The sequence below is a fragment of the Elephantulus edwardii genome, unplaced genomic scaffold, assembly GCF_000299155.1.
Source record: "Elephantulus edwardii isolate Elephantulus edwardi_28Jun2011 unplaced genomic scaffold, EleEdw1.0 scaffold00189, whole genome shotgun sequence".
Lineage (NCBI taxonomy): Eukaryota > Metazoa > Chordata > Mammalia > Macroscelidea > Macroscelididae > Elephantulus > Elephantulus edwardii.
Window position 1 is genome coordinate 5,893,994 of NW_006399939.1, and position 11,563 is coordinate 5,905,556.

The 11,563-nt window shown below is 37.2% G+C and overlaps 1 protein-coding gene across 1 annotated transcript in view; it reads right to left on the reverse strand.

Moving 5' to 3' along the window:
• Window positions 1–11,563, reverse strand: part of LOC102860031 (apoptosis inhibitor 5-like) — a 29,458-nt gene continuing 17,895 nt past the window's right edge. The window contains exons 5-11 of the mRNA XM_006896756.1: window positions 8,883–8,930; window positions 7,628–7,809; window positions 6,986–7,079; window positions 6,204–6,260; window positions 3,234–3,310; window positions 2,574–2,707; window positions 1–52 (exon numbers count right to left, since the gene is read on the reverse strand). Of these exons, the coding sequence (XP_006896818.1) occupies window positions 30–52; window positions 2,574–2,707; window positions 3,234–3,310; window positions 6,204–6,260; window positions 6,986–7,079; window positions 7,628–7,809; window positions 8,883–8,930 (615 nt within the window). The 3' untranslated portion in view covers window positions 1–29. The remainder of the gene's footprint in view (window positions 53–2,573; window positions 2,708–3,233; window positions 3,311–6,203; window positions 6,261–6,985; window positions 7,080–7,627; window positions 7,810–8,882; window positions 8,931–11,563) is intronic.

Here is an 11,563-nt window from a genome sequence, read left to right on the forward strand (position 1 = left end):
TTCCTCGTGCTCCCCAGCCTCGGCCACCTCTACTTCCCCTGAAGGCTCCTCTCTGCTCTGAGAAAAAGCGAACAAGAGTTTAGGTCTTGCTCAGGACTTTATAGTAAAGCAAACCCGGAAGAATGTAGCAGTGAGCTCTGTAAAAGCAGAGCTGGTTCTTCTGCTATTCTGCACAGCTGCTGTACATACATACATACGGCAAGGTACCAAATACATTCATGAAAACAGCTCAATTAAATGTGCTATTAGTGAAGTTTAAGGAGACAATATTATAAAAATTTTACCCCTTCTTAGTTTGCATTTTGGCCCCCACCACTATCAAAGGCAGTTACTGAAACTATAAAATTTATTATACTTAAAATGAAATTAGTACAAAAGCTAACAGTTTTTAAAAGTTAGTACTACTTATATAAAACATCTTAGTCTATCAATTTTAAAAAATTAGACTAGGTTGAAAATACACTTTTCAAATGAAGTAGACATTTTCTTATTAATTGGTCCCAATATTTCAACCCCTAAGACTCAAATAAATATAGACACAGGTGAGGATAGCTTTTTTCACTGCTTTTGTAGCAACGTGAGCTGCACAGAGTACTGCTAAAGTGCTAGGTATACAGATAGTGGCCAGCTTATTACTGGAAATGAAACATCTATAGGGAAGAGGCGGGGAAAAAGTAAATAAATGGAGTCACTTGTTTCATTGGGTAAAATCAAAGTCAAGTGCATTGGTCAGTCTCTGACAGCTCCAGAGAACTCTTTCTCAAAGGAACCTTTTCAGTGAAAAAAGCCACTGAAACTGTACCTTTCATCATACTTAAGTTCTTAATTAGGTGCTTCATCAAACCAGAGTCAAGTCTCTTCATTAAACTTTCAAACTTACTACCTGCAGCAATCATGTCAGTAGCAGTAAAAAGAGTTTGTTGCTGTTTTCAATCCATAATCCTACATTTTTTTTTACTATATTTTGCCCCATCTATGAAGAAAGGTAATTTTTTTCCATGAATATAGTACCACTGGGAAAAATGTGTTGATAGATGCGTATACTACTAGTTGTTATGTGCCGCCAATTCAGAGCCAACTCATGACACTTCTGCAGGTTTTAAGAGGCAGTAAATCACACTGGAGGAGACTGCCCATCTTTCTCCCTCAGAGTGGCTGGTGCCTCTACTACTACGGTTACTGTGTGCCTTCAAGAACCGACTCATAGCTGAACTTCCAGCAGGTTTTCAGAGGCAGTAAACTGTATGGGAGGAGACTTCTCATCCTTACAGAGCAGCTCTTGAATTTGAACTGTGCCCCATTGGGATTATAGGTAATACTAGGTCAGTAAAGCTCCCTATACTACTAGTAGTGTGTGCACATGTCTATACACCTATGTATGTACAGAGTGTGAGTGTGTCTGTAGACATGGACACACAGAGAGAAGAGAGAGTGAGCGTGCGCGCGCATGCGAGCACACACACCCCACCAGCACACATTTATAGGGAGGTCTGGTAGCTTAGTGGTAAGCAGCCATGGTACAATCCCAAAGAAACATGGCTCAAATCCACCAGCTGCTCTGCAGGAGAAAGATAGGCACTTTCCTCTTGTGTGATTTACTGCTTCTGAATACCCACTGTACAGTCAGCTATGGGTCGGTTCCAAACTGGATGGCATACAACAATAATTACATACATCTACACATTCTTTCCAGCTGGTACCATATTAGTGAGGAAAATAAAGTCATCCTCTATCCTTCAGTTAATTTACTATCAACATACTTAATATTTTCACTGATAACAATATCAGCAGTTCTATGCTAATAACAAACTATTAAAATGCTTCCAACCAATTCCAATTTCATCTTAAAGGATCTCTTTCTATTTCCATGGTCTTTTCAATGGTTTTAAGTTTCTATTACTAACTTTACCAACTTAAAAAATATCCATTACTTCCAGTTAAAATTACACCTTAATAATTTTTTGTTTGTTTTTTAATTTGTGTGTGTGTGTGTGTGTGCGCGCGCACGCGTGTACCGTCAAATCAGATCTGACTTGTACAGGAGATTGTTCCTCCTTCCCCAGCAGAGCATCTGGTGGGTTCGAACCGTGCGCCTCTGGGATTGTAGTTGCAGTTCCTTGGCACTAGGCCACCAGAGAACCTTAATAATTTTTATATTCTTAAAAGATAAAAGAGGTGAAGAACTGTATCTCAAAAGAAGAATTAATATAGGAATATCTTGCCTTGTGGGGGGAGGAAAGAAAAAAACACACAAATATCTTGCCTTAAAATGAAAATGTAAGGCAAAACATGGGTGGTTCTGGCTAACTTCCTTTCTTTTACTGGAGACCAAGAGGCCTATTTTTCTATTTACTCAGTGATGCAGGCTCAAATCACAGAGTACAAGGGTGAGTTAAGGAGGGGGGCGGGAGAGAAGGATTTCCCCCCCCCCCAAATGCCCTAAATCCCCAAGTTAATTTACAGAAGTCACCTGAAAGAGTATGGTACAATATATCATTAACAGTAAAATTTTAAGTATAACAAAATTTCTGCCCAATATTACATACTACTTGTACCCAAACGGAAACGCTCACCATAATTAAAGTTGCTCAAATTGCTGCTGTATTTCCCACTAGGAGGATTATAAATTTGTCTGGCATCCCTTTTTGGTCCTGTAGATTTTTTGGGTGGTGAACCTGAAGTTGTATCTTCACTGGCTCTCTTTTGCCTGTAACAGTAAGTAGGAAGAAGAGGAATAAAAAACATTCACTTACACCTGAGGATCTATTAGCAGTATGTTAATAATCTAGCAAAAACAGCTATTACAGATACACTAAAATGATAGTCACAATGCAGAATACTAACCACTATATGATCATAGCAAGATAAACTGAAATAACAGTCAAAACTAGGAAAAAGGAAATAACATTTTGATGTGATCAAATTAACTGTCGCGTGGCTATAGAGAGATTATTATCAGCATTGACAAGTCCTTAAAATACACTACACATTCTATCAAAATGATTCATATGTCACAAAGTCTACTAGTGCCACAGATGTTTTAGGGTTGCATTTTACTAGTATACTTTGAAAACACTAGAGTTGGGTTTTGTTTTTTAAATAATATATTCACTTTTAAAAAATAATTTAACAATTTAAATTTTGTACACTAAATGTAACAACCAAATTGCTTTTGATGTTTACAAATCATGTAAGTTATAAATCCTATCCAAATCTTTTTAAAATATACTTACCCCAACTCAACCTTCTGTACGGGCTTCCAGGATAATGTTACTGTGCTCTTATAAGAAGGGGGAATGTGGAAGAGATCCTGAAGAGACAAAATTGGTGAAAGATTTATCAAAAGCACAACTCTAAAAAATTTTCAGCCGAGCGGCTTTGTTCACAATAGCAAAGAGTTGGAAACAACCCAAGTGCTCATCAACAAATGAATGGATAGAACAAAAACAAGGAACTCATTAAATATTACACAAAATGGATGACCCTGGAGGACATTATGCGGAGTAAAATATCTCAGTCACAAAAGGACAAATATTGCATAGTGCCACAGTTGTAAGGCGAGACTGACATCAGGGTTGGAGGGTGACTGAGAAAGATGGGATAAATAATGTATGCTGCATTGAAACAGATGAGAGAACTGTTTAAAGGTGATACATGATTAGGTATTACTATCATGACAAGAGTACAGAATAAAGGCTGCATAGTGGAGTGGACTGGTGGGGGAGATGGTATAACAATGAAAGAATTTTTCTTTTACTTTTCAAAGAGATGAGCGAACTGGGGGAGGGGTGGGCAGGGAGAAAAAATACAACAATGAATGAATGGAAATCCAAAATCTCTGTAAATGTTCATTAAAATTAATAATAAAAAAATATGAAAAAAAAATCTTCAGCTAAGATTGGATCCAGTGAGGAGGTATTTCTATAGCAAGATTTTAGGAGAAGTCACTAGCTTAGTTTTCTTAACTTGTAAGCGGAGGACTAAAATAAAGGTCTAAATAATTCTAACCTAAAATCAAACAATTTTTTTTCTTTCATATTACACCAATCTGTTGCCCTACTAGCAAGTTCTAGAAGGAGGCTTTAGGGCTAAGGGGTTGAGCTTCTAACCCAAAGGTTCACAGTTTGATTCCCCAGGTCTATGCAGAAAAAAGATAGACAGTCTCCGCCTATGAGATTTACTGCTCAGTATAACTATTAAACAGCTATAGAGAAAGGATCCTGATGCAAACCTTTCTTAATATATTTCTTTTTTAACCTTTCTTAATTTTAAGCCATGTAGTCTTCTCTTACTCTGTTCTCACAATAGCCTTTTAGTCTAGGTTTTGCATGAGCACAATTAAGTATTCTGGGATTCCACTTCTCTTCATTGTTAACTATATTTGTTATGCATATGAAGGTTAAAAAGAACTGATCAAGAACTGACCAGACAATGGAATACTATGCTGCATTAAAAGACAAGGAATTCATGCAATATTACTCAAAATGGTTGACTCTGGAGAACATTATGCTGAGTGAAATATCCCAGTCACAAAAGGACAAATATTACATGATGCCACTGTTGTAGAATGGGACTAACCTCGGGGTTGGGGAGAGACTGAGTAAGATGGGTTCAATAATGTATACTGCATTGAAACAGAGGAGGGAGAAAACTGTTTAAAAGAGATATGTGACTAGGTATTTCTGTCATCACAGGAGTCTAGAGCGATAGCTACATGGTGGAGGGGACCTGGGGTAGGGTTTGTAAAACAACGAAAGAATCTTTTACTTTTCCATAATTTTTGACTCATGTACTTATAACTTGTTAAATTTGTGTCTTCTAGGTTGCAACACTCCCATGATACATCTTTAAAGATATGAACATGTACGGCTAATCACAATCAGTAACAGTGCATCTAAATTCCAAAATCAATCTCCATAATAGTCTATGTGTTTCCTACTGCCAAAGGGGCCCTTTAGAGTAGTGAGAGAAGATCTTCACCCTGAAACCCACAGCGTCCCTTTTCAGCAGGAAGTAGCTAAGAGAATACGCCATCCCCTTTTCCTTATGACTCAGGGTGAAGTCTCTCTCAGGGAGGAGTGATAGGGAATGGCAAAGGACACACTGACAAAGGAGATTAATCAGAACTGACTTTGATAAGCACTGTGGCAATTGGACAATTAAAACAGACATTCGGATGGCGGGGGAAGAAGAACGAACTGGGGAGGAGGGTGGAGAGAATGGTGCAGCAATGAAGGAATGAAAACCCAAAATCCCTGTAAATGTTCATTAAATCTAATAAAATTTAATAATAATAAAAAAAAATTAAAAAAAAAAAAAAAAAGAACTGACCAGAAATTATGACTTAATGGTAAGGTTTAACTGAACCCATAGTGGAGAAAGCCTCCCATTTAACAAACAAGTTAAAAGAAGTCTAGTGAAAACATTTCATGTGCTACTCACAACATACAATCCATTCTTGGTGTGCACAAAGCTGGGTTTTACTGATAACAGAAAAGAACCCAATAAAATGACATAAAGATCAACAGATAAATGAATAGAAACCTCCAAGTCTAATGGTTTCTCTTCCTTTGAATCAGAGGACACTGGTTTTTCTCCCCTTATTTCAGTAGTTTCCAAGCATTAAGTTTTAAATAAATGAAAAATTTGTGACTTTAAAAGCTACAGACATCTCACAAAGAAATGCAAAGGTAAACAGAGTTCTAAAAGTCAAACATCAGGATATAATAGCATCTCTCCTTAAATATCCCATTGCGTCGCATAGATTCTGAATCCCAGTGACCCTGCAGGGCAAGTGCCAAGTGCCCCACAGAGTGTTCCGGGCTGTCCTGACAGGAGCAGACTGCAGTATATTTGTCTTACAAATAGTTGGCGAGTTCAAACTGCTGACCTGTCATTTACCAGCTGAGCACTCTACCAGTGTACCACCAGTTAAGTACCATTAGACTTAAAAATTCATGGACAGGAGCTCTGCTGGCTCGGTGGTGGGAGGCTGTGCTATGGGCTCAAGGGCACATGGTTCAAATCCACCAGCTGCTCCATGGGAGAGGAAGGATGGGCAGTCAACTTCCTCTGGAGACCTGCTGGAGATTAAAATGCACTGCAGCTGTGAAATATGGAGAGGTGATCTATGACAATCTCAACACCGAAAATTAAAAAAAAAAAAAAAAAAGCAGGGAAAAAGTTGGGTAAGGAAAACTTACCTTGATTAAAACATTGATATTATTTGTGATTTTCAATGCAACAACTTTAATCTTGTTCTGCAAAACAAAAAGAAAGCCTCAGTAACATTTTATGTTGCACACTCCACTCCAAGTTAAAACTAGTGTAATTATAGTTTATCTTTCCAAAACTTTCCCAGTTACAGAATTTCTTGGTTGACTTTATAAAGTTTATTTCTATTCCTTTATTATAAACAAATAGAGAAATGGCAAAGAAAGCAAACAATTTTTATACAGTCCCTGAACAGGTTGGGTTTATAAAGTACTTCATATGAAAAGGAGAAATGGATGTTACATTCACACCATTTAAAGATAAACCAGTTTAAGTTGTAGAAAGACAAAACAATCAATTAAAATGTTTTATTAAGACTGAGTTGAATGATTAAAGTAGCTGACTTCAAGGAAAACCAGTATCACAACACAAACACCTATAATTAGGTAAAGATTGGAACTTTAGTTTTGATTCTACTGTAAATATCTGGGTTTTAAAAATATGAAATTAAAAATACTATGACCCTTAAATACCAGTAAAAACTGGCATGTATCACCTAAGTTTGGTAACATCTTATTTCAACAGTGATAAAAGTTTCTCATATAACTTAGCAAGTTGTTAAATTTCCTAATGTCATTATTCTACCTTAAACATAGATTTATACTTAAGTGAAATCTCACATTTCAACACGAGTTTGTAGCCTAAATTATCATTCATATTTAAGACTTATATAAGTGGTATTATTACAGGAGCTAGCAGCCAGTTCCCTTACCTCTTCTGTCTTTAAGGCCTCTCCTGTTTTCCCCTGCAGAGCCAAGCGAAGTTGTCGGATATAAACCTGCAGGCCTCGTGCAAAGTACTGAAGCCTAAATGAAGAATTGGTTGTAATTAGTATGTCATCTCTCTCATGAACTGGTTTACTCAAATGATCTTCTGCTGTAGTAAAATTATCTCTGATGCAGAAAAATAGCTATTTTATCACTAATTTAAAGAGTAATGTCTTAAGCTGCTTGTCTCATTGAGAGCTTTTCAAACTAGTTCAATCATGGCCCTTGTAGTGAAATCAGAACACATGAGAATCTGTACAAAGTGGTTGTACCTGAGTAGGGGGAAAGTACAGGTCAAAATCCCAGAAAAGGAAACTTAGCTCATTGACATTTTTGTCCGTAACCACTTTTCTTTTTGGATTTCACATTCTCTGATTCTTTCCCAAACTCCACAGATTTAAAAATGGGGCTGCCTCTGGGTTTTTCCCCTCCCTGCCAGATCTAAACTCTTGGAGCTTCTGGGAACTTAGACCTTGGTAAGTGCTGATACTGTCAGGTAGGGTAAAGTGTTCTTAGAAAAAACACAGAAACAAAATCTAAGAGTTGTAAGATAGTTACCATCTCTACCAAGGACAGGAAGACCTCACCTGATTTTGAAATCTTTGAGCTTCTCTGCATTCAGTTTGGCCGTTAGGAAATCTGGAAGTTTCCGACCCAACTGGTGAAAGCTGTATAACAGACATTCCACATAACTGAACTGCAACTTAGGTTCTTCATTGCCAGCGTTCTCTCCATTTTCCGCTTCTTCTGGTGGGAGAGGCATGTACTCCTAAGGTATCAAAGTATAGGCGTTTGTCATTTTCAAAAATACTCCTAATTGTACATACACATTCTGGCTACGATAGGGTGTTCTAAGACATGAATTATCAAAATTTACCAAGATAAGAACCGTAAGGCTTTCTCTTTCTCCTACAGACCCTTGCTCAAGCTTGCCAACTCCCCTATGTTACACATCCATACCAATGATTTCAAAGTAGCTCATGTTCATTAGACACTTGTAACAGAGAAAGGAATTGAGATTCATTAAGCTTAGGAAATTGCTCAAAGGTGAAAAGTTAGGCTGAAGAGTCAGTACTCAATTTAGGATTGATTCTTTTAATCATTACCCTCCAATAATATAAAAAAATATTTTATCAACATTAGTCTATATAGTTTTATTACTGACTTTATATGCATTCAAAGCACTGCCAAAAGTATCCACTCTCAGTGTTATGGTATTACAGATCTGAAAGAACCACAGATTTGATTGAATCAATTCTGTCTAACTGCCCAATTTGGCATGGATTTTCTCAGTCATTTCTACAAGTGCTCAGACCAAACCAGAAAATCACTGGTGATGATAAGACTGCCTCACTTAATTGGATTTAAAGAAGAGTTTATTTTCTGATGCTAAACCTACTTGGTTTTGGGAGTTACCTTGATGGTAGACCTAAAACAACTGTAAAGAACTTTGTAATGCTAATCTGAGCTTTGAGACAATTTGGGACAATCAGTAGAATCAAGACTCATTTTTTTCACATGAATATAAAAATATCTTGTAAGACTGTATGCAAAGCATGAGCCATAGAAAACCAAAGCCAAAAATTAGTACAGTTTGGGGGTTTTCTAAAAGGCAACCTTTATCTGGAAAAGATAGTAAAAAATAAAATTAAAACAAAATCTATAATGAAACTTAGAACTACTCAAGTAGTCAGCATATGCCCTAAACAATTAGCAATGCTTTTCAGAAGTAGTTTTATTTAAATTTCAAAAGCTGGGTCTTTAGAATCTGGAAACTTATCTTAACTTTTCAGACATTGGGGTATATACCAAGTATGCCATAGGAAAGAAAAAAATTCTTACCAACAACTTATCGAACAGTTTCCTTAAATTTGTCTCTAGCTTTTCCATGTCACCACAAAATGAGCTCATCTCTGCCAACAATTTCAATACCTAAAACATAAAATTCAAGTGGTTATTACTATTTTTTGAATGACCAGACTGTAAAATTAGAATGATTTTGGATAAATAAGACTTTACTTATTTTCAATTATACAGACCTGTATCTGACAAACCAAAAATGTCAAAGATTCAAGTTTTTATTTTACAGGTAAAGAAGTGAGAGATTAGGAGGATTTTGTGATGTGGCAAAGTCACAATGCATGAAGGTGATAAGGCAGACCCTAAAACTCAGATTATGATTCCCATCATATTTGTAAGGAAAAGAACACATATGACACTTTCTGCGAAAGATTATTATTGATATTACTGAAGAGAAAGAAAAAAAAAAGACAACAACATGAATTAATCTTGACAGTCTGTTTATCATAGAGATATTTAGTTGAGTATTCTTGAGAGCAAAAAATTAAGGTGGGCCTCATTTACTGTTAGTTTATGGAGATTAACTCGAGGTACTGGTTAACTGCCATTATTCGCAAGGGTCATCTCTGCTTTACTTATCCCATGTAACAAGTGTGGCCCAGAACATCTGAAGCAAACCAGTGTTGGTGCACACTCAGACATTTCTTTCTCCCTGGGATGTATTTCCTTTCAACTAAGCAGTCATTATTACAAATGTCTTAGGTCCAGGAGCTGAACTGGATTTAGAAATTCATAGAGAAATCAGCAAAATGCTCTCAAAAAGGTATATGCACTTTATCGTTGTCTGAAGGTGTAATAGGTCTGATTCCATAAATTACAGACAGGGATGCAAAGTATTAGCAAATTAAATATCTTATATATTAAGGACACAAAAGTAGCCAATGACTACAATGATAACAAAAAGGCAAGGTTTTTTCCATTGCAATAAATTCGAATTGAATCTACAAAGCGTCCCTATGCAATTCATCCTGGGTAGGAGGTTACTGACTAGCTTAGAAATTAGACTTCATTTAGTGAAGCAGTGGTTTAAGATTTTATTTGGAACCTGAAAATAGAGATCCTACATCAGCATTTTCATGTTCCTGCTTCCGCTGGGTGCAAGATGTCAAGTCAGCTGCAAATCTAGGATGGCCTTGAAAATCCAGATTTTAAGAAAGGATTTGAACAGCTGTATGGACCAATCATTATATATCTGTCCAGACAGTGCCTCACACAGTATTTGTCCTTATGAGACTGAGTTAATTCACTCAGCAAAATACTCTCTAATCTCACTCATGTTATACAGTATTTTATGAAATCTTTGCTCCTTCGTGCTATACAGTATTCCATTATATGAATGTACCATAGTTTCTCAAGTCACTAAAGTAGTGCCCACAGAGGACATGGTTGTGGTGTTTAGTAAGAAAGAATGGGTTTTGCTGGATTTGATCAAGGATGGGATGATGGAAGCCTTCTCTGTATGAGACATGGTCAAACTGCCTGGCAGGAGAGGTAAACATATAAACCAAGGAGAATATTTGAAACATCATACAAGAGAACCTCTGTGAAAATACAGAAGGCAGTCACCAAGGTACAACCCTGAGCCAGAGTCTAGGTTAAGTGTGCTATCCTCCTGGTGCAAAATGTTTTGAGTGTTGTGATTACGGAAAAGCCTTCTTGGATCACCCAGCACATAACCATCATACCAGATCCAAGACTGCATTTAGTACATGCCAGTGTAGAAAAGGCAGAGAGGCCTGCAACTATCCCACTGAGTGCATCTGTACCCACACTCAAGGCAAAGAAACCCCAAACATCGAAGGAATGTTGGAAACAATCTGTATGTCACCCTTCAACAGCTCAATGAAAGAGTGCACTAGTAAGTCTTGCTATGAAAAACAAACACCAGAATGTCCTTTTAGGGCTCAAATCTGGGATTTTCTCTTACCTCCAACTGTATGTCAAGACCCTCCACAGGGGTAGTCAAGGAACTGAGGTTAGGAAGAACCTGCTCACAGAAGTAAGTCACAAATTTTGTAGAATGAACATTTTTCTGGAAGAAAAAAAAAAATTAAAGACTAAGTAAAATATTGAGTTGCCAAACATAAAAAAGAAAACAAAAATCAAACAACTCTCAAACAGCAGAATATCTTTCAACTACATTGAACTGAATTCTTCCAAGATTCTCTGAACAAATTGTGGGAGAAACTTCTCAATGCAAAGAACATGTCTTTTAAACTGTATTTTTTATACGTAGGGTAGCACATCCTTCAGTTCCACTGCCACAGGAAACAAAACCCCCAAAATGGAGTATATTTTCCCACAGAAACAATCGGCGAGATAAAATGGACTCACAGACTTCAAATGAGCTGCACTATAACATGTCCATAATCTAACTGGTCTTCAAGAAAATAAAAAAGCATGTTAAGGAAGGTAATACAGTAATCAAGCGGTGAACTAGGAATAGTAAACCACTTACAGAGAAGAGGGGCACTGCCTGGCGAGTGCACTGCAGGAGCCGGTCCACGCAGTCGGGATCTGAGGGATTGAAGGTCTGCTCCAGGTCAGCCTGCTCGGCCACCAACTCCACAAGTTGCTGCCTGCCACTCACTGTCTGTAAGCTTTTTAACCCTGATAGTATCTTCATGAACAGAACAAATTCTTCACCTGTCACATCTTCAAGG